This window comes from Hyperolius riggenbachi, chromosome 6, assembly GCF_040937935.1.
Source record: "Hyperolius riggenbachi isolate aHypRig1 chromosome 6, aHypRig1.pri, whole genome shotgun sequence".
Lineage (NCBI taxonomy): Eukaryota > Metazoa > Chordata > Amphibia > Anura > Hyperoliidae > Hyperolius > Hyperolius riggenbachi.
The window spans coordinates 368,245,953-368,270,173 of NC_090651.1; the positions used below are offsets into that span (position 1 = coordinate 368,245,953).

A 24,221-nucleotide genomic window follows, 5' to 3' on the forward strand; every position below is an offset into this window, starting at 1 on the left:
ATTTTACTGACAAGTTTAAAAATATCACCTGGGAGAAAACTCAGGAGAAAGGCCTAGTGCACACCGAGCGGTTTTGGTAGCGTTTTTAGGGACGCTTGCGGCTGAGGAAACGCTTGGGTAATGTATTTCAATGGGCTGGTGCACACCAGAGCGGGAGGCGTTTTGCAGAAACGCATACTCCCGGGCTGCTGCACATTTTGGATTTCGGAGGCGTTTCTGCCTCCAATGTTAAGTATAGGAAAATCGCAAAACGCTTGATAAAACGCCATATCAGAGCGGTTTTCCAGGCGTTTTAGTTACAGTAGCTGTTCAGTAACAGTTTTACTGTAACAATATCTGTAATCTGCTACACAAAAAAACTACACTAAACCGCAAAACGCTTCATAATAAGAAAAAACGCTTCAAAAATCGCTAGCGTTTTGTGGATCTGCTAGCGGTTTTTGGTGTGCGCTAGGCCAAAAAGTTGATTGCATATGGGCCCCTGTGCATTGGGTTATTATCACAGCTAGCAAAGGACATCCCGGGTGAGGCAAAGTGGAGTATAGCACTTGGGGGGACTTTTTAGTAAATCAAGATAATCTGTATTCAAAGAGGCCCTGTAGTGACATATAGTAGAATGCAGTAGATTATTCAGGATACCCACTTTTATTGCAATTTTCTGGTTTCAGCATCAGAGACACTTCCTATATCTACAGGTGAAACATGAAAAATGAGAATATTGTGCATTTATTTCAGTAATTCAACTTAAAAGATGAAACTAATACAGGAAATAGACTCATTGCATGCAAAGCAATATATTTCAATCCTTTATGTGGTATAATGTTGATGATTATGGCTTACAGCTTATAAGAACCCCAAAATCAACATCTCAAACCATTAAGGTGCGTACACACATGCGACTATAGTCGTTTGAAACGATCGTTCCCCGATCATTTCAAACGACGATCGTTTAAAAAAAACATCCAGCGATCATTAAGGCAAACAATGGACGAGCTAGATCGTTAAAAACGAAAGATCTGCCTTGGTGGATTTTTTTAAACGACGATCGTTTGCAAAAATAGCACATCGTTAGAAAACGGTCGTTCGTATTAGGCTTGACATGCGCATTTCGTTATATCTCCATAGAACCTTTCATTTTTATGCGCGAGTGCAACAGTTGCTTTTCGTGATGTAACTAAGGGAGGGGAACACCGAGAGCCCAATATGGTGCAGTATGTTATGAAAAATGATAATGTGATAGTATAACAAATTTTATACTCACAAACACGGGTTGCCTTCCAGGCAACCACTATATAAGCAGGTGAGGAGATTAGACCTGTCCCCACTCAGGATTAAGAAGTCGCTCTCTGTAGTAAAGAAAGAAAGGGGCCAAACCCCTCCACCAAGGGTGGACAAATTTTGTGTAAACGGAACAGAGGCGCCAAAAGAATAAAATAAGATAAAATGTTTAAAAATCGGGGCGGGGGGGGGGGGGGGTGGTGATGGGTGGATCCACCTCTCCCGCAAGCAAACAAGCGGAGATGTTGATTTTTCAACACATATAGGATTTTTATTCATACACTCCAAACAATATTGCAACGCGTTTCGCGGGTTCAACCCACTTCATCAGGCTATGAATATGGAGTACAACACTTGTGTGCAGGGTCTGTCAGCTTAGCGCTAAGCTGACAGACCCTGCACACAAGTGTTGTACTCCATATTCATAGCCTGATGAAGTGGGTTGAACCCGCGAAACGCGTTGCAATATTGTTTGGAGTGTATGAATAAAAATCCTATATGTGTTGAAAAATCAACATCTCCGCTTGTTTGCTTGCGGGAGAGGTGGATCCACCCATCACCCCCCCCGATTTTTAAACATTTTATCTTATTTTATTATTTTGGCGCCTCTGTTCCGTTTACACAAAATTTCGTGATGTAACGTTCTTTCTTTGAATGTGTCCTGTGACACTTTAATTGCTACATGATTATACCAATATTGTCAGTGTAACAGGACAGAGTGTATTTTTGTATGTTTTGTCAACGCTATATTATGTAAATGCTCTACCTACATACCTACAGTATGAAATTTTGTACTGTAATGTAATATAGGTAACGTTAGTTTTACAGTGTAACGTACGTTTTGAACCGTTCGTTATGTGTGGGCGGAACTTGCTATGTCACTTCCGGGAACAGTATGAAATGTTGTTCCGGATCGTTCGTTAACAAACGATCAGATCGTTACACACCTTTAAAAGCTACGTCGTTCTTTCGTCAATTAAAAGATTGTGCGTCGTTCACAATGAACGATCGTTGTCGAATGTGTGTACGTAACTTTAGACTATTGTGAAAATGTTCCATATTCCAGGCTCAGAGTGTCAGACTCTAATCAGCTAATTCATCCCAAACACCCGCAAAGGGTTCCCATTTCATATATTAGTGTCACCTATTAACTTGAATTATTGAAATAAATCGACTTTTGCACGATAGTCTAATTTTCGAGTTTCACCTGCATATATTGGTGTATACTGGTATGTAACTCCGCCCTCCCAGTGATGCTGGTCTTTGTAGCAACCCCACAATGTATCCATAAAGCTAAGTACTCACCTCACGATGCAGGGAGATGGATCCAGCGACGCCTCCCTCACGAGTGCTTCGCCAATCCATTTTCCTCCATCTTCCAACCAGCGGGTATGCGTGATGTTACACGATTGTCGGGGATCTTAAAGATCCAATTCACCGTGACGGTCGTTATCACCGAGTGATGCTAAGCGACGTTCGCGTGATTGTGCACCCTGTACCCACGTCGCAAGATCTCGTAAAATGGGTACAAGTCTTAAGGCCTTCTACCATCCCTGATTGCCATTATGGACTTGATTGTCCTTGTTGATTGATTCTCATGAATTTTTGGTCACGTTCACCATAACTATGGACCACTGTGCTTTCTAAACCTGTCAGCAGTTGGTTTTTTGACTTGATTGACTTAGTATAGGATTGCTTATACTTTATCAGACTTTGTGTGGGACACGCCTTCCTTTCGCTCTCTTGGGCACTGAGCCACCTGGTTCCCGAACTGTCCACATTTATGGAGGTTGAGTGGAATCCACCTACTCTGCTACCTCCATCCACACCTCTACGCCTGACTGGATTACGTCAGCACGGAGTCTGTAGATGGCTTTAGTGACTCTCCAGTGAACAGATACATTTGGAAAGCGCTTTTCTCCTGTTGGACCCAAAGTGCATAATCTTGTCTCGGATCAGTACATACTGATGTCTACAGGGGAAAAGTTACGTTATTCATAAATGGCAGACTAAACAGGTGGCTTTTAGGTTTTGATTTAAACATGTCCAGGATTAGAGCTGTCTTGATTAACCTTCCTGGCGGTATGATTCCCGTGGCCGCGGGAGGGTTTTTTAACCTATTTTTTTTTTAGCATGTAGCTAGCCTAGCGCTCCCCCCGTACTGTCTGATCGCCGCCGGTGCACTTGCCCATAAGGAAATACCGTTCTGAACGGGATTTCCTTGAGGGCTTCCCCCGTCGCCATGGCGACAAACAGAGTGACGTCATCGACGTCGTGACGTCACAGGGAGTCCCGATCCACCCCATAGCGCAGCCTGGCGGCGATTGGTCAGGCTGCGCAAGGGGTATGCGGGGGGTGGGGGGCCCTGTATTGCGGCGGGTAGCGGCGGATCGGCGGCGATCGAACCAAACACGCAGCTAGCAAAGTGCTAGCTGCGTGTTTGAAAAAAAAATTTATGCAAATCGGCCCAGCAGGGCCTGAGAAATCCTCTGAGGCGGCTTACCCCGTGTCCAGCACGGGGTTACCGCTAAGGAGGTTAAGTTTAGCAAGGCATTCCACAGGGTAGGGGCTGCATGACAGAAAGCTCTGACTCCAAAGGTTTTTAGTTGGACTCTAGGGGTGGTCAACTGGTCAAGTTATTGGAATCCTTTAGGTATCTGAGGCCTAAGTCTTGTAGGGTTTTGAATGTTAGCATGCCAATTTTGAAAAGGATTTTTCATCTTTTGGGTAGCCAGTGTAATTTGCAAAGGATTGGATTTGTCATGTGACAATAGTGGGGTTGGTGTCATGTGGCAATAGTGGGGTTGGCTTGTTAACAGTCTTGCAGCAGCAATCTGTACTAGCTGCGGGCGGTGTAGGTCTTTATTTGGAAGGCCTGCATAGAGGGCATTGCAATAGTCCAGCTGTGATGAGATGAAGGCGTGAACTAGGGTTGGATGATCGGCTGAGGGAATGAGGTGCTTAATTTTTGCAATATTCCTTAGGTGAAAGGAGGAATGTTTCACAACAGCTGAAATGTGATTCCTGAAGTTTAGTTCCCCATGGATCAGTAATCCCAGGCTTCACACAGTGTTGGAGCTAGTAAGGTCTGAGTTCCCTACCCTCAGTGGTGGTGACTGGAGCTGTTAGGTGCTGAGGTCTGCTGGCCCCTCATTAAGGGATTAAACATTGCTGTGCTGTCCTACATTGCAATCAGTGTGTTAAGTCGTGGCACCACGCAGCCTGCACTGTACAGAGGTCCGCAAGACACTGTCTATCCAGCAGATAAAGAGGACTTATCTGATCAGTGGTGCTTCAGTCTGCAAGAGTGGCAATTATCGCTGGTCTGAGACACAATTTGCCCAGCTAAACGCTCCCACCCATCGGCCATTACTTCATCATTTTTTTTCAATCTGCTGCTGTTCAACTGAACCTCCCCCCGCCCGAACTTCAATTTAATTTTACACAATTAATCGATTGACACACTGATTGGGCATGCCAATATTTTTTTTTCCCAGCAATATTTTTTTAAATTAAGATTTACAATTATGCAGACTTTCACAATAGGGTTAAAATAACTGCCAGCAAACGTTCCTATGGCACTTCTCTCAATACTAGCTGAATATATGCGTGCATAAAAAAAGGGCGGCGTGAAAAAAGGGCCCCGCTGAATAACGAAATGACCCCGGTGGATAACGGAATCTGATAACGACAAAAATCGTTGTCAAACTTGGTTAACGATAAATATTGTTGTAAAAGCAAACGGTATATAACAACGAAAAGATATTAACGTTAAAAATCGTTACGTACTTCAACAATACAGCTTAACCAAACACTACTTTCACACAGAACCCTCCCCTGGTGGTGCCTAAAACTAACCACTCCCCCTGTGGTGCCTAACCCTAACCACCCCCCAGTGGAGACTAACCCTAACCCCCCCCGTGGTGCCTAGCCTTAACCACCCCCCCTGGTGTTGCCTAACCCAAACCCCCCGGTGGTGCCTAACCTTAACCACCCCCCCGGTGTTGCCTAAAACTAACCCCCCCCCCCGTGGTGCCTAACCCTAACCACCCCCCTGGTGGTGCCTAACCTTAACCACCCCCCCTGGTGTTGCCTAAAACTAACCACCGCCCGGGTGGTGCCTAATCCTAACCACCCCCCCTGATGTTGCCTAACACTAACCACTCCCTCTGCAGAAACACCCTTTTCCGCATAGAAACGATAATATCTTTGATAACATACAATCTGTACATACAAACAAATTAATATGACAAAAACTATAACGTTGCAATCTTCTAAAACTATAACTACTTCAAAAACATTAATGTTCTAATGTTGTTAACGATATTTATTGCAGCGCCCTTTTTTCTGCTTTTCTCACCGTATTAACGATAATTGCATTAAAGTCTATGGCGGCGCCCTTTTCGTCCAACCTCAGCCGGCTCTCTTTTTTCCTGCTACCGAATATATACTGTAGTTGAATATACTATACATTGTCTGCTTCTATTTAAACTCCAGTTGGTAGATAAATCTGTGTATTCTATTCTATCCTGTAGATATGTAACATCTGTAAGCCACCAGAAATATTATTCAAGTGGTAAAGAAACTAAAATAGGAAAACGCTACATCAACATCTGAGGCATAAATATGACATGTCCACTTGCAAAGGAAATTGTTTGAACACTGTCCATCTATGTAAAAACTTATTAGAGCAATTATCTCATGTCCAATTTTGCAAAGCAATATCCACTACCTTGTGCAGGTGGGAGGAGACTAGGAAAGATCATGAAATGGTTTATACACTACAATTTACAAGTAGGCGTATTCTTTTAAAGAGAAACCAAAACCAAGAATTGAACTTCATCCCAATCAGTAGCTGATACCCCCTTTCCCATGAGAAATCTATTCCTTTTCACAAACGGATCATCAGGTGGCGCTGTATGGCTGATTTTGTGATGAAACCCCTCCCACAATGTGATGTCAGCACCTCACAGCACTGAGGTACTGACACCACACTGTGGGAACCTTGTTGCATTGTGGTAAATAACAGCCGTTTCCAACTGTCAAAAAAGCAAGCAGCATCTCCTTCCAGTGACATCACTTGCCAGCAGTAAAAATGTCACCATGTGGTAAATGTCAGAATGTAAATCAGGGATAGGAAAGATTTTACAATGGGCAAACACTGACTAAATCATTTATACATAATTATTGTAAAAATTAAGCACTTTTTATTACATTATTTTCACTGGAGTTCCTCTTTAAGGTATTGTGAGATCATCCTTAAGTTAAAGGGGAACTTCAGCCTAAACAAACATACTGTCATTAAGTTACATTAGTTATGTTAATTAAAATAGATCGGTAATATAATCTCTTACCCACCTTGTTTTAAAAAGAACAGGCAAATGTTTGTGATTTCATGGGGGCAGCCATCGTTTTGGTTGAAATGAGGTGACAGGGAGCATGAGACACAGTTCCAACTGTCCTGTGTCCTGATCACCCCTCCCAGCTGCGCGCTAGGCTTCAAATCTCAAATTCAAAATTAAACAAAAAATTGCACCAAAACAGCAGAAGGAGAACACCAACATCAGAAATCTCATCATGCTTTGCACAGCATCAGGGGTAAAAAATGCCCTGGCAGTTTTCTTCTGTTCAGCTAAAAATGAGGCTTGGGTAAGAAAAACAAAGTTCTGATGTTGTAAAACTGTTAACGAAACACCAAGCCTTTTCAGTGCTGCTGAGTAGATTTCTAGTCTGGAGGTTCACTTTAAGTATTCAGGTGAAGATGGATCAAGGATCAGTGAAAGCGAATTATCTTTTTCCGATCCATTTTCACAACGGCGCAAACAAGAATGCAAGTGATTGTTTAAACGATTGTGGTAAAGTTAGCGTGGAGATCAATAGGGATCTGAAAGACCACTCGTTTAGTGATTTGGAATGACTCAAACGAGTAATGATTGCTTAGCATTGTTAAAGGGGAACTGAAGTAAGAAGTATACGGAGGCTGCCATATTTATTTCCTTTTAATCAATACCAGTTGCCTGACAGCGCTGCTGGTCTATTTCTCTGCAGTAGTATCTGAATAACACCAGAAACAAACATGCAGCTAGTCTTGTTAGATCTGACTTTAAAGTCTGAAACACCTGATCTGCTGCATGCTTGTTCAGGGGCTATGGCTAATAGTATTAGAGGCAGAGGATCAGCAGGGCTGCCAGGCAACTGGTATTAAAAGGAAATAAACATGGCAGCCTCCATATTCCTCTATCTTCAGCTGTCCTTTAAACACTGTTTAATCAATTTTCTTTTAACAATGTTACATAATATCACAAAAAGACTATTGCCTGTCACAAAAAAAAGTTACTGCAAACATTGTGTTGTGGGTACGGACCTTTACGCAATCTGTTCATAGTATTTTAAAATCCGCGAGATACCTCGGCATCCTCTGGGTCCTCTCTGTTCTCCCGCTGGCCGCTCTGATATAGAGCGACTAGACCAAGAGTTGTGCGCAACTGTGGATGCATTGCCTGTCTGGATTAAGCGCCAGTTGCTGTGAGCGTTCTGCACAAGCGTGGTTCATTCTTTAGAGAACCGCGCATGTGCAGAACACTCATGGCGATGGACGCGTGATCAAACCGGAGTGCGGACTGGCCGTACATGCGCAGAAGAGGACCAGGTTTGGGGAACGGGAGGGACTTTAAACACAACGAGCAGCATCAGGAGGCCGAGGATAACCGTATATACTCGCATATAAGCTGACCCGTGTATAAGCCGAGGTACCCAGTTTTCCCTCAGAAACCAGGAAAAAGTGATTGACTCGCATATAAGCCTCCTCCCCAGTATAGCTCCCTCCACAGTAGCCAGAAGTGCCTCCAGTACAAGTCAGCCCCCCTCCCCATAGCCACATGTGTCACTATGTTTTTCTCCCCACTTCAGGGGTACTTTAATCACCAATATTTCCGTGGACATGTCTACACTACACTTTACTCAGGAGTCTGGAATTAATTATTATATTCAGTATATGTTCCATAATATAAAAAACAAAACAAAACAAAAAATAAACTTTATAAGCCTCAGCAAAATGTAAAGCTTTAGAGGTGTTTTATGTTTGTCCCTAATCCTCCATCACAAGGAGCGTCATCATCATGGGCCTTTATTCAATTCACTTTTTCGCCTAGGGGATATTTTCACACATTGGGCCATACGCAATTAACTTTTTTCACCTGAGTTTTCTCCTAGGTGATATTTTTAAACTCTTCAATAAAATACATTCTAAGCCCCCAGAAGGCAAGAATATGCTCAAAATAATTTTAATAGTAACCAACTTTTTGGTACTTTTTTAGTTGAAAAGTACTGGAAAGTTATTTAAGATCAAAGATGAAAAATGATCTCCCGTGAGAAAACTCAGGTGAAAAAGAGAATTGCACATGGCCCTTGTCCAGAAAAAGCCGTTTAAGCCACCAGCAAGCAAGAAAACACTCAGTACTTTTTCACCTACTTTTTAGTACGTTTTTAATTGAAAACGTACTTTTTAGTACGTTTTCAAGTGCTGAAAAGCAGAAGATGAGAAGAAGAGAAAACTTAGGTGAAAAGGGTGCATTGAGTAAGGCCCATATGCAATAAAATTTTTCTCCTGAGTTATCTCCTAGGAGATAATATTCATCTTTTCAAAACAACTTTTCCACATTTTATAATTGAAAAAGTATCCAAAGGTTGGTGAAAAAAGTACCATCAAAATTATTTTGAGTATCTTCTTGCATGCTGGTTGTTTAAAGCCAGTGGGTACCACTTTAAAAATAAAAAAAGTCAGAAAAGTAATTTACGGCTCATTTTACTCTGGAAGAAACATACTTCTTATTTGTTTACACGTATTTTAAATTTTACTATTTTTGTGATAGTCCTTTAAAGGAATACTGTAGGGGGGTCGGGGGAAAGTGAGTTGAAGTTACCCGGGGCTTCTAATGATCCCCCGCAGACATCCTGTGCCTGCGCAGCCACTCACCGATGCTCCGGCCCCGCCTCCGGTTTACTTCTGACTTTTTCAGACTTTAAAGTCTGAAAACCACTGCGCCTGCGTTGCCGAGTCCTCGATCCCACTGATGTCACCAGGAGTGTATTGCGCAGGCCCAGTATGGTCTGTTCCTGCACCGTGCGCTCCTGGTGACATCAGGGGAAGCGAGGACACGGCAACGCAGGCGCAGTGGTTTTCAGACTTTAAAGTCAGAAATTCCAGAAGTAAACCGGAGGCGGGGCCGGAGCATTGGGGAGTGGCTGCGCGGGCACAGGATGTCTGCGGGGGACCATTAAAAGCCCCGGGTAACTTCAACTCATTTTCCCCCGACCCCCCCCTACAGTATTTCTTTAAGCACTATACAATTGAAAAAATTACCTAAAAGTTGGTGTAAAAGTGCTATAAAAATTATTTTGAGTATTTTCTTGTTTGCTGGGGGTATAACAGGCATTTTATTAACAAGGTGAAGAAAAAGTGAATTGCATATGGGCCCTTGTCATAAAATGCCGTTTAGGGCCCATTTCCACTATCGCGAATTCGCATGCGTTTTTCACATGCGAATTCGCATAGCAATCAGAATTCGCATGCCGCTATGCGAATCGCATACAATGTATTTAATAGGAAATTCGCATGCGGTTTGGGTATGCGAATTTTCATGCAAATTTGCATAGAAACAATGGAAAACCACACAGGCACTGCCACGGTTAAATTTGCATACATCGTCATTCGCATAGAACCGCATGCGAATTTTTACCGCGGCGATTTCCACCGCACAAGTGGAAATGCAGCCTCAAATCACCAGCAAGCGAGAAAACACTCAAAATAATTTTGACAGCACTTTTTCACCAAATATTTTTTTATTTTTTTTTTTATTGTAAAATGCTTACAAGTTATTTTAAAGCGCATAGGAAAATTATCTAGAGATAGCTCAGGAGAAAAAGGGCCTGATTCTATTCACTTTTTTCTCCTAGGAGATGATTTTCATCTTCTTTTTAAAATAACTTTTCAGCACTTTTCAATTGAAAAAGTACCAAAAAGTAAGTGGAAAAGTACTGTTAAAATTATTCTGAGTATTTTATTGATAGGATGTGAAATATGGGCCCTTGTATCTCTTATTTAGATGGACAGCTTTTCTTCTGAATTTCTCTCTTAGCCATTTATATTTTTGCCAGCCAGGTAATAACCCCCCCGCCCCATTTTAATTGCCCCTCTTGAGAATGAGTAGGCGTGTCTGAGTTGGTGATTCTTGCTAAGTGAGGCCCCCCCAGAGCCCTCAGCTGCCCTCTCTTATGTGGGACGAGGATCTAGGTAAATTGATAGATTGGGGAATTGAAGTTTTGGAATGCGATCCTGGTAGAAGCACTTTCTCTGTCACGTGTAATGTATGCGTGTCCATGTCCTGTGTCCCCCTCTGTGATTTAATAGTGTCATTCTAGACCACTTCCCCATCATTTGTCAAGGAGATTTTTCCAAAATAAAGTGGCGGCTGGAAGCATCTATCAAGAGGGGCTCCTTCTCTGCTGTAAACGGTGGAAAAATACTTATGTCAACAGCAGGAGCTTTAAAGTGCAGCTCCTCAACTCTGGGGTCAAACCAGGGGGGGGGGGGGCGAGGGGGACGTGTGCCAGGAGTGTGAGGAGGGGGAAGGAAGGGGGGCGGGGCTTGGACGATCTGATCTTGTATCAAAGTATAGTACCCACTTGAGTAATAATATTGATTTATTTAGCACCAATGATTTTGGTAGCGCTGTATAGGGATCGTCAGAATTGCCAATTTCCGATTCTGCAAATATCGGAATATCTTTAGTACATAGATATAGATATTTACGAAATATTGGAAATACTATAGCATTGGACCAATCAGCGAATGCAGTCAATATTTTCAGTTTTCCGTTTTACCACGAAAATTCAGAAATACTCCTGTAGTATTGGGCCAATCGGAGAATTCGGTCATTTACCGTGAAAATCTAGTACTGCCAATTTTCCATTTTATCGTGAATATTTGGAAAATCGGAAATACTCAGTAGTATTGGGCTAATCAGAGAATGCGGTAATTTACCATGAAAATTGGAAAATCTCAAAAATTCCCCACCATCCCTAGCGCTGTATATAACAAAAAAAACAAAAAACCCCAAACAATAAAAGTAGCTATACAGTATAGACGGACAGTGTAAATAAAGCACAGGGGTCAGAGCACACCTTTCACTAAAGCTATACAGTATAGATGAACAATGTGGATAAAGCACAGGGGTCAGAGCACACCTTGCACTAAAGCTATGTACACACATCAGATTTTTGTGCCCTTGGACAGTCCGTCGTTTGCTATACTTTTGGGTAAAATCTAGCATAAGCACTGGTGTCTTGTGACGTCATTGGGTCTTCCTTGTGCCACCCAGTAATACTTCTCCTATTCCAGTTACATGTTTTAAAGCACCCAAGAGGTGAGAGTGATATGGAGGCTGACACATTAATTTCCCTTTTACACAATGCAGATGGCCTGGCTGTCCTGCCTCTCACGCAGCGATGATTGTAATCTACTAATTCCGTCTATGCAAAACTTTGTGTACACTTTCACAATTCCGGCCACACGTTTTTACCATTTGGACATGATTTGCGTAATTTAGTGACGATTTTTAGCGGTTAGTAGCAAAGCCCCCCCCCCCCCCAACATGTTATCATCACCAAAGTTGCTGCATATGTTATTATTATTATTATTTATTATTATTATTTAGTATTTATATAGCGCCAACATATTACGCAGCGCTGTACAGTGTATATATATATATATCTTGTCACTAACTGTCCCTCAAAGGAGCTCACAATCTAATCCCTACCATTGCCATATGTCTATATTATGTAGTGTAAGTACTGTAGTCTAGGGCCAATTTTTAGGGGGAGCCAATTAACTTATCCATATGTTTTTGGAATGTGGGAGGAAACCGGAGTGCCCGGAGGAAACCCACGCAGACATGGAGAGAACATACAAACTCTTTGCAGATAGTGTCCTGGCTGGGATTCGAACCAGGGACCCAGCGCTGCAAGGCGAGAGAGCTAACCACTACGCCACCATGTTAAGGGAAAGGGTGGCAGCAAGACACATTTTTCAAAAAGATCTTGTAGTTTTTGATAAAACTGATTTTAAAAATACAAAGGAAAAATGTTTTTTAACCACTTGAGGACCACTGTGTTAAACCCCCCAAAAGACCAAGCTGTTTTTTCTGTAATTGGCCACAGCAGCTTTAAGGCCAAGCTGCAGGGCCACACAGAGCACACAAGTGAACCCCCCCCCTTTTCCCCCACCAACAGAGCTCTCTGTTAGTGGGGTCTGAGTGATCGCCCCCAGTGTTTTTTGTTTTATTTAATCAATATTTGTTATTTTTTTATTATTATTTTTTACTATTTTTTTTAAACCCTCCCACCCCCCAGCCGGCCAATCCTGGCGATCGGCTGTCATAGGCTTCTGCCTATGAGAGCCGATCGCTCTCTTGTCCCCCAGGGGGACAGCTGTGTCACACGGCTGTCCTGAGTACAGCGCTGCTGCCGATCGCAGCGCTGTACATATAAATTACGCCATCTAGCAGTCTCGGAGACTGAAGAGCGGGTGGAGCTCCACCCCCCGAGCAGGAGATGTGTGCGCATCCTGCGCACGATCTCCTGCAAACTGCAGCCCCAGGACTTGACGCCAATCGGCGTTAGGCGGTCCTGGGGCTGCTGCCGCGGGCTTAGAGTGGTCTTAAAGTAGTTTAACTCAGAAAAAATTACAGTTCCTGATTACAGGATAAAGGGGAAAAAGGGCGCCCAGAGAAGATGAGATACGTTAAAAATAAATAAAACGAAAAAAGTGAGGTGGCTTACCTCAATGAAGACAAATTCACGTATTAATATAATGTTATTGCACTGGCAACGAGTATCGTGGCTGCATACCCACTTCCTCAGGCCAAATAGCAGTGCCTAATAGTGCACTCTGAGGCTGAAAGCAGCAACAAGCTGTATTGGAGCAGCAAGGTAGTATACACAATGTTGCGGGCGGAGCCCTTCCTCGGGTGTGAGACCTTGGGCAAGACTCCCTTATTTGTGCCTTCAAGCACTATTAGGCCCTGCTATTTGGCCTGAGGAAGTGGGTATGCACCCACGAAACGTGTTGCCAGTGCAATACAATTCTATTAATATGTGAATTTGTCTTCATTGAGTTAAGCCACCTCACTTTTTTAATTTTGTTTTTAACCCATTTTATCTGCTCTGGGCGCCTCATTCAACTTTATCCTGTGCCTTTTCCCTTCTTTTGGAGGGGGATCCTCCCTCTTTGACCACTTTAGGTCATATGAGGTTTGCTTTTTATCAAGAGTGCGACCATCACCAACTCCGTCTGGTCACCCGAGTGGAGTCGGGGTTATACATCTCCACCTGCTTCTAGTGGTCGGCTGCCCTTCTGCAATCCGTCTGTGAGTATAATACATCCGCATATTTTACATAGTTCTGGTACTGTGACGTACTGCAGCATGTGGGCTCCTGTTGCCTCTGTGTTTTCTTTCTGCAGGGTGCAATTTTTACTATCCCAACTTTTTGTCCATTTCCTGATTACGCTTACAAACAAAATTGGTTATGAATTCACCCGAATTTTCACATTACGATTTTTCATCATAATTTCGCATTACGATGCAAATTTACGGTTATGCAACATTTTTGCTCATCTCTAACTTTCAGCCATGGACCGCGAACAAGAATGCAGATTAGATGTTTCTGACTGAAGTGTGACTGAATTAGCTGCCCGCTTGTTTCAGGTGTGTGATCCAGACACTAATGCAACCAAATAGATCAGCAGGACTGCCAGGCAACTGGTATTGTTTAAAAGGAAATAAATATGTCAGCCTCCATATACACCTCACTTCAGGTGTCCTTTAAAGGGAACCAGAGACGAAGCACCCTCATGTATTTTACCATATAGATCAGTGGGAACATTAGAGAAAACACCTACCATGCTCTCTGTTTCATTCTGCACTGCACAGCTGGTTTCTTATCAGACCTGATCAAATCCCCAACTGAGAATTTAGTCTGGCTTTGCTATAATGACTCAGCTATAATGATTCCTGAGCAGAGCCAGCAGGGGGCAGGCTTGGGCTTGAAAAGACATGAGAGAACACAGACTGAGCTATAAATATTCCTGAACAAAGCCAGACTGAATGCTCAGTCGGGGATTTTATCAGGGCTGATAACAAGCAGGCTGAGCAGTAAATAATGAAACAAGAGCAGGGTAGGTGTTTTCTCTAATGTTCCCACTGATATATATGGTAAAATACATGAGGGTGCTTCGTCTCTGGTTCACTTTAAGCCTTGTGCACATGCTAAACTGGTTCTCGGCTACGGTGGCTGGTCAGGTTCACCTCTGTCTATGGCCAGATCAGGCCCTGTGCATGTTTATTAGGCCCTCTTTATTGAATCAAACTTTATTCTAAATTGTACTAAAAAGCAAACATTTGTTTACCAGTAAGCTGTTACTTCAGCCTGTTGTGTTACCATTGCATCACATTACCACATGCACAATGTAATGATGAAGAAGTGACACAACTGGAAGCTTACATAATGATCACTCTGTGCATCTGGGCACTAGAAACGTCAGAACAATATGTATAGATCTGTGTTTCTCAATATTAGTACAGATCAAGTATCTCTTGGTTGTGGGTAAAAAACATTTATACAAATCATTGTGTAGAAATGCTTTTTTAAACATTGTAAAGCAAGGCTTACATTCCTCTTAAAGGACAACTGAAGTGAGAGGTATATGGAGGCTGCCATATTCTATTCCTTTTAAGCAATGCCAGGTACCTGGCTATCCTGCTGATCCTCTGCCTACTTTTAGCCATAGCCCCTGAACAAGCATGCGGTAGATCAGGTGTTTCTGACATTATTGTTAGATCTGACTAGATTAGATGCATGCTTGTTTCTGGTATTATTCAGACACTACTACAGCCAAATAGACCAGCAGGGCTACCAGGCAACTGGTATTGTTTAAAAGGAAATATGGCAGCCTCCATATTCTTCTCACTTCAGTTGTCCTTTAAAGAGGAACTCCAGTGAAAATAATAACAAAAATCTGCTTTATTTTTACAATAATTATGTATAAATGATTTAGTCAGTGTTTGCCCATTGTAAAAGCTTTCCTTTCCCTGATTTACATTCTGACATTTACCACATGGTGCTATTTTTACTGCTGGCAGTCGATGTCAGTGGAAGGAGATGCTGCTGGCTTTTTGGCATTTGGAAACCGCTGTATTTCCCACAATGCAATGAGGTTCACAGACAGGAAACTGTCAGGACCATGGTCCTGACATCACACTGTGGGAGGGGTTTAACCACAATATCAGCCATACAGATTTCCCCCCGATGATCCGTTTGAGAAAATAGATTTCTCATGGGAAAGGGGTATCAGCTACTGATTGGGATGAAGTTCAATTCTTGGTTACGGTTTCTCTTTAAGGGACCTTTGACACCATCCGCGTTTCTAAGTGCGTTTTCGGATCGCCGTGATTTGCCGATCACAACTGCGATAACACGGTAATTGCGCTGCCCTTTTTGTGCGCTTCAGTTTTACGATGATCGTTGAAACGCTGCATGCTGCATTTTTCCACCGATCAATATTAATTTTTTTTAAAAACCTGTCACAAATCCTGGAAAGCAAATGTGCTTGCTATAAATAGCGAAAATCGTGATCGCATCACAGTGAGTTTGCGATGCTGATCGTGATTTTTGGTGTGAAAGAGCCCTTAAAGTGGCCATACACGCATTGATTTTTTGCAGATTCTATTCATCTGCTGAGATTTTGACTAAAAATCTATTGAAACTTTCAAATCATCAGGCTGCTGATGATCGCAGTGAATGCACATCACTGTCACCGAGTGTTACAGGAGACAGACTCCCAACTTCCTATACAGAAACTTTTGCACAGCAGCAGACAGATCTTTGCCTCCAAGCAAATATTGCCTTGATAAAGGGGTCCTACCCGGCTCCGAAACGTTGGCCATATTTTTTACATGGAACCAATAAAGATTACATTTTGGACGTGCCTGCTTTTTTCTTTGTTGAATACCGCATATAGGGCGTCATCCCTCTTTTCAGCTGTAACACTCCCCTTAAAGACTGTGGGTTTGATCCTTTAGTGAGTGCGAGAAAATACTACCAATGTGATCTATACATGCGACCAACCTTGTCTCAAAATTGGTCACATCGTCGATTGGGAATACTCTTGGCAGCACCAATTCTCATCCCATTCAATAATAATTATCGAATCAGATAGTCGATTGGCTGCCAAGTCAAGAGATGTATGGCCAGCTTAGGGGTTTAAATTCTGCAGTAGTTTTGCAGAGACACTTTATAGACAGGGACCCCACCAGCGATTCTTGAAGAGTAAATCTGTGTGTTTTTTTTCCTCTTTCTGTAGAGATTTCTCGGACTATCTCCACAGCCAGGGCAGCCTCAGTCAGAAATCATGTAAATCCAATTGGTGGTGATAAGAAAGTGCTGAACATGGTCCCTGGCCGGGGGAGATAAGATACTGGAACGCACCACACCCCGCGGGCCAAGGGGGGAATTATCAGAGAGCTGTAAAACATTGGACAAGAGAGGGACAACAAAAATCTTTTCTTCCGGATATGAAAGTTAAGATTCGAGCCCAGTAAGCAAATCTCCGCTGTCAGTGTGGTCTGGTCTGGAGGGGGCGGGCCGTGTGTTTGATGTGGGGCGGGGGGGGGGGGGGGGGGGTTGGGGGCCGTGTGTTTGATGTGTTTGATGTGACACACGCTGGGGGACTGTCCCCACACAGAATTTTTTGATAACCACCCGATGTGATTTGATTAATCAGACCCAGCGGAGGCTATACCTCGATCCGTTCTGAGCTGTACACAATTACCTGTAATACGCACACTAGAATACCCCCATGACAGGCCCCCGTTACAGATAGCACCCCAGTACAGAGCTGCTACAGACAGCACCCCAATACAGACCTGCTATAGACAGCACCCCAATACAGACCCCCTGTTACAGACAACACCGCAGGACAGACCCCAGTAACAGACAGCACCCCAATACAGAACCCCTGTTACAGACAACACCGCAGGACAGACCCCAGTAACAGACAGCACCCCAATACAGACCCCCTGTTACAGACAGCACCGCAGGACAGACCCCAGTAACATACCCCACCCCAATACAGAACCCTTGTTACAGACAAAACCCCAGGACAGACCCCAGTAACATACAGCACCCCAATACAGACCCCCTGTTACAGACAGCACCCCAGGACAGACCCCAGTAACAGCACCCCAATACAGACCCCCTGTTACAGACAGCACCCCAGGACAGACCCCATGTTACAGAAAACACCGCAGGACAGACCCCAGTAACATACAGCACCCCAATACAGGCCCCCTGTTACAGACAGCACCCCAGGACAGACCCCAGTAACAGCACCTCAATACAGACCCCCTGTTACAGACAGCACCCCAGGACAGACCCCAGTAACATACAGCACCCCAATACAGACCCCAGTAACAGCACCCCAATACAGAACATCTGTTACAGACAGCACCCCAGGACAGACCCCAGTAACAGCACCCCATGATAGTCCATGTTACAGTCAGCACCCCATTTCAACCATTCTATAGCAAACAGCAACCTATGACAGACCCCCTATAACAGAGCGCTACGCGTGACTGGAGGACATGAAAATGTGGGCACCCCAAAAAGTTGATAGTAAAATATCGGTAAATTTACTGACATTCTACTGTTGCACTGAAAATGACTATAGTAAAATATCTGTAATAAATACTGATATTTCACTACAGCTAAACCTAACCTTATTCTCAAACTGAACCCCCCTCTACCCTAACCTCCCCACCCCCATGACTAACCATAACATCTCTCTCGCGTCTAACCTTTACGGCCCCAGCCCCCACTCGCTGCGAATCCGTGACCCCCCACCGCAAAAAGCTAATTTTTGGGCACCCGTTGAAATATCGGTATTGGTGGGAAATTTGGGCGCCTATATGTGAATGGGCACTATTAACAGCGCCCTAACTTCGTTCGCTAGCAGAAGACACAAACTTCCTGCTTCCCTGTGACAGACCCCAGTAACATACAGCATCCCATGACAGACCCCAGTAACATACAGCATCCATGACAGACCCCAGTAACATACAGCACCCCATGACAGACCCCAGTAACATACAGCACCCCATGACAGACCCCAGTAACATACAGCACCCCATGACAGACCCCCTGTAATAAAGAGCACCCTATGACAGATCCCCCATAGCAAACAACCCAACATGACAGATTCCTGTAACATATATTACCCCAATACAGACCCCTGTACCATACAGCACCTTGTAGTGGACCCCCATAGCAAGCTGCAACTCATGACAGACTCCACAATAGACATCAGTAACAGACAGGACCCCACCCATGAAATTCCCACTAGAACAAAGACCCCTTCCCCATGAGAGGCCCCAGGAATAGATAGCACCCCACCCATGAACGCGACCACCCGCATATCAGACTGCTCCCCAATAACAGCCCTCTGTCCTTCCTATTACAGACCCCAGTAACAGGTAGCTCATCATTAACAAATACCCCAAAGACAGATCGCCATGATAGCCTCCTAGTGTAGAGTGACAGCACTTACATGTCTGGATAGCTATTATCCCAGCATGTGCTCATGTTAAACACTGTACTGTCACCCTATACCAGAGTTTCTCAACTCATTCCTCATTTACAGTGCAGGTTTTGCAGAAAACCACAAATATTCACAGGTGGGGTAATTAGTGCCTCAGCAGAGCTCATTATCTATCTCTGTGGACTTACACAAAACAGGCACTGCTGGGGGTACTTGAATACTGAGTTGAGAAACAATGATCTACACCAGCTCTGGGGTATCACAGAGCATGGCTTGTGCCCCCAATTATCCGGAGCCCACGGCACAAGCTGTGGCTGCCTTACCCTATACATCCCCTGACCGCACAATCAATGTTGCCCAACTTCCGCCCTACTGCCCTAACCGCACAATCAATGTGCCCCAACTTCGGTCCACTGCCCTGACCGCACAATCAATGTGCCCCAACTTCCGCCCCCTGCCCTGACCGCACAATCAATGTGCCCCAACTGCCGCCCCCTGCCCTGACCGCACAATCAATGTGTCCCAACTTCCGCCCCCTGCCCTGACCGCACAATCAATGTGCTCCAACTGCCACCCCCTGCCCTGACCGCACAATCAATGTGCCCCAACTTCGGTCTACTGCCCTGACCGCACAATCAATGTGCCCCAACTTCGGTCCCCTGCCCTGACCGCACAATCAATGTGCCCCAACTTCCGCCCCCTGCCCTGACCGCACAATCAATGTGCCCCAACTGCCGCCCCCTGCCCTGACCGCACAATCAATGTGTCCCAACTTCCGCCCCCTGCCCTGACCGCACAATCAATGTGCTCCAACTGCCACCCCCTGCCCTGACCGCACAATCAATGTGCCCCAACTTCGGTCTACTGCCCTGACCGCACAATCAATGTGCCCCAACTTCCGCCCCCTGCCCTGACCGCACAATCAATGTGCCCCAACTGCCACCTCCAAGTTCTGAACATGGCAACGAATCAGCTAACACTTTTCAAAGGGTGAGACTGAACTTCCAATTTTCAAAGTTAATTTTTCATCGGGAATGAAATGATTAACCTCTTCTTCTAAAGTGCCAAAATATTACATAACACCGTAAAGTTATGCTGGGCATACACGGTTAGTTTCTGGCACTCATTTCTCCTCTCGATCGTTTTTGCCGCTCGATTCTGCAGTCTATTCTCTTATCTTCCGCTTGTTTTTCTTATATTTTTCCATTTACTTCTAGCAGAAATCAAGCGGCGAAAGAATTGAAAAGGAGATCGGACATGTGAGAAATTATCTATCGAACCATCTAATCAGTGAAAAAAATGAACCGTGTATTCCCAGCGTATAAAATAATGGGTTAGTTCACAAGTTTAGGATGAAAAAAAAAAGAGGAAGAGCTTTTCTGGTCAAAAGAGCTTGCAATCTAAACATTAACTTCAACTCCAGGCTCTGATCTGTATACACAACCAATCAGCTTGGTAAGTAACATGCATATGTGTTGAGCTCGAATTTCACATAATCGCAATTTTGTGTTGGAATTCACAATTACAGTATGAAATCGTAATGCAAAATTTCTAGCAAATGTGTGTCATTTTGCACAGAACCATAAATGTGTTTTGCAATTACATGAAAAATGTCAAATTTGATTCTCTGGGAAGAAATACATTTAAAAAAAAAATGTTCTCAAAAACTACAAGGTGTTTTTTTTTTCTTGGCCTTGTTGTTCCCACTTATTTCTGATTTGCACGAATGTAATTTATGCCGGTCACCTTCATAATTTTGCAAAAACATGCTGAATTTACAAATACGCAAAATGAATTAAATTTAGATATCATAATTACATATAATCATAATCAAAATTGTAAGCAAATTAGCAGATTACTAGTGCATGCTAATTTTATGCAAGCTAAAACTGGGCCAACCAAACATCTCTAATTTTGACTGGTCTAAAGGTGCGTACACACATGCGACTATAGTCGTTTGAAACGATCGTTCCCCGATCATTTCAAACGACGATCATTTAAAAAAAAGCAGCCAACGGCCATTAAGTCTAACAACGGACGAGCTAGATCGTTAAAAACGAACGATCTAGCTTGGCGGATTTTTTCCAACGACGATCGTTTGCAAAAGTAGTACATCATTGGAAAATGGTCGTTCGTACTAGGCTTGACATGCGCATTTCACTATTTCACCATGGAACTTTTCATTTTTATGCGCAAGCGCAATAGTTGCTTTACGTGATGTAATGTTCGTTCTAACGATCAGATCGTTACACACCTTTAAAAGCTAACTTTACTTAAGTCGTTCTTTCATCAACTAAAAGTTCGTTCGTCGTTCACAACGAACGATTGTTGTCGTATGTGTGTACGTAGCTTTATACCTGCTTATAATTTGAATTCATTTATACACAAACCAAAATTATTAACATTTCATCGACCATCTCAACCAAGAAGCAAGTTTGCTGGTTGCAAAGTTTTCTTGCTAACTTTTTCCTCAAGTATAGCCAATGTCCCTTAACTAGAATTGAAGAAGGAAAACTGTAGGAATTGGTCTATTTTTTGGTAAAGGTATTTATGGTCAAGGAATAATATTGCCAAATATACTTTATAAAGAAGAGAATGAGTGATATAACTGAGGGGCAGTCAGTATTTGGATGCATTGGGGGGTCTGGCTATTTATAGAAGGAATATTAGCCCAGCTAGCTGTGATGTGAGGAGCCCCCCATCTCTTCCTCTTCTCTGAGTGATGGCTCTCAAGCTGTCATCTGACCCCTCTGATAAGACCCCCCTCCCCTCCTCCTCCTCAGCCAGGCTACAGTCTGGAGTTGTGATTTGTGATGTCACGGAAACTCTCCCCCCTGGAGGGAGAAGATGAGAGGCAACGTCACACTTCCAGGAGCCAATCAGGAGGTGGGCTGGTTGCTTATAAGGCATGAGGGGCAGCAGAGGAGGACATTGCATCTAGAGACAGCTCAGAAGGTGTGACAGAGGAAGCTGACCAGCAAAGAAACAGACTGAGGTGAGTGATCTTCCACAACTCAACATAAAGACGTTTTTACCTGTAGCATTCCAAACTATTTCCTTACGTAGTCCTTCAAACTCTACAGACCTCAAGGATGGGCGATGAGTTATGATTGTGACTCCAAACATGTCCATATTCTGAGGCATCACCCCAAAACTTCTGTCCTCCTTACCTTTCATATTCCTAATTCTACATTATTAACCAAAACAATCATGACTCTTAAATTCTAAATAGTACAATTTTTAGTAAACGATCGTATTTTGGATCCGATTATTCAGATCGTTTTGCATGAAAACAGAGAAACTGAGAACAGAGTATAATTATTAATAGATTGATCACAACTGGTGGAGATATGATCACACATTGGATTCTTTAGTGGTTGGATCAATTAAATATGATCTTTTATTTCAATCTGAGAGATCTCATAGAAAATACGATTGTTGGCTAAAAATTGTACCATTAATGTTTTATCATTAGTACCTCAATTTCTACAATCTATGGCATCATAACCTCAAATTCTTTTGATTTTGGGTTTTACCATATTCATTTTGCAATAATGAATTCCTCATTATATTTTTTTAATTGTAAATTTTGTAAATTCTGACCCTAAACACTCCAAACTTTGTAATCCTAACTCCCAGTGTGCCAAGTTCTGGAATGCTCTCAGTAAGCTAAATTCAAGGTCCGTCCACCTGGCAGAGATATCCTTTTATAACTCTTACCTGGAAAAACAGAACTTTCATGAAGTCCAAACGTATTTCTCCCAACACCTCAGCTCACATGCAATTCACATTTTCTCCCAAGTGATCATTTCAAAATTGTCAATAAAATGCCTTTTAGCAATAAAATAGTAAAAATAGTTTTGATAGTACTTTTCCACCTACGTTTTGGTACTTTTTCAATTGCAACGTGCTGAAAACATATTCTAAATACAACATGAAAAATTATCTCCTGGGAGAAAACAGGAGAAAAATTGAAATGCATATGGGGCACTGATTATTTTGCATCTTCCCTTGAGATTCCCACCTTCTTCTACAGGAAATGATGTTAATGTGCCAATTATGACAGGTTATTTTCTTAGCAACTTTTACCACCAAAAATGCACCAACCTTCCTATTTTCCTATCAATATCTGACTTTTCCTCTGGGATCTCAGCTTTGTCTTCCGAAGTTCTCCACACCTCAATTTTCAATAGATCTTACATTTTGCAACCCAAGGACCACATAAAATATTTGGTTCATTTTTGTTCCATTTATCCTCATTCATTTTCAGCTTATGACTGCACAACCAAACATTCTTCCCACTCCGCCCCACTACTCCCAAATCTTACCACTGTGTACTATTGACGTCAGAGTCAGCCCCCCCCATCCTAAGGTCAGCTTTGTGCCGTTACTAACCCTGTCCTTTCTGCCTGCAGATGGCGCTGAACTGTTTTTATGGCTCTGAAAGACCCCCTCAGGAGGTGCCTAGCCTAGGTAAGTTTGGAAAGTCCTATTTATTGTAGATCATGTGTATATCCTATGAGCATGTATCTTTATAAAGATGACAGAATTTACTGGCAGTAAGATCTCCCATACTGGTATTCACGAATGCTGGGACTTGTAGTTCCACTGCCTCTCAAAACTTTAAATGTACTTGCTGTTGCAATTACATCTGTACCAGTGTTTTCATTAACAAAAGCAATAATCATCATTATCAAAAGTAATTCTCATACCTCAATCTCTATAACTATATAATGTATTTTGTATATACACATTTTTATAGGCTTTGAGTAAATTATATTTAATCATTTGTTTATTATAATGCAGAAGGGGCTTTTATTATAGATAGAATTTATTACAGAAAATACTGTATATAGTTATACAGTACAGTTATATACAGTATAAGGGTTACCTTCACATTCTATGCAATGTGTATTGACTCTCATACTACATGGGGGGGGGGGGGGTAAAATCGGTCAGTGATTGGACAATCATAATTGAAAGTGTATTGGACCAATAAAAAGGCGCTTTCTGCCGATGTCTGGATTCTGAGCTGCATGTATGGTCACCGATGTAACACTAAATCCAGCTCGCATGCTGAGTTATTACAAATCGCATGCTGCTTAGAACTAGGACAGTCATATTTGACAAAAAGTGCATTTGATTGGTTCTATTTGCATACAAGCTAAAATGATTTGCATCTTATTGACCACCTCTAGTCTGTCACTCACCTACTGAACCATTAAAAGCGGACCTGAACTCAGAACTTCCTCTCTGCTCTAAAAGATACGCAACAGCATAATAATCTTTAAAG

General features: G+C 42.9%; 1 protein-coding gene across 1 annotated transcript in view; it reads left to right on the top strand.

The window, feature by feature from the left end:
• Positions 1-24,221, top strand: part of ETV2 (ETS variant transcription factor 2) — a 44,106-nt gene that overhangs the window by 12,869 nt on the left and 7,016 nt on the right. Inside the window, exon 2 of the mRNA XM_068242308.1 lies at positions 23,344-23,401. Coding sequence (XP_068098409.1) covers positions 23,344-23,401 — 58 coding nt within the window. The remainder of the gene's footprint in view (positions 1-23,343; positions 23,402-24,221) is intronic.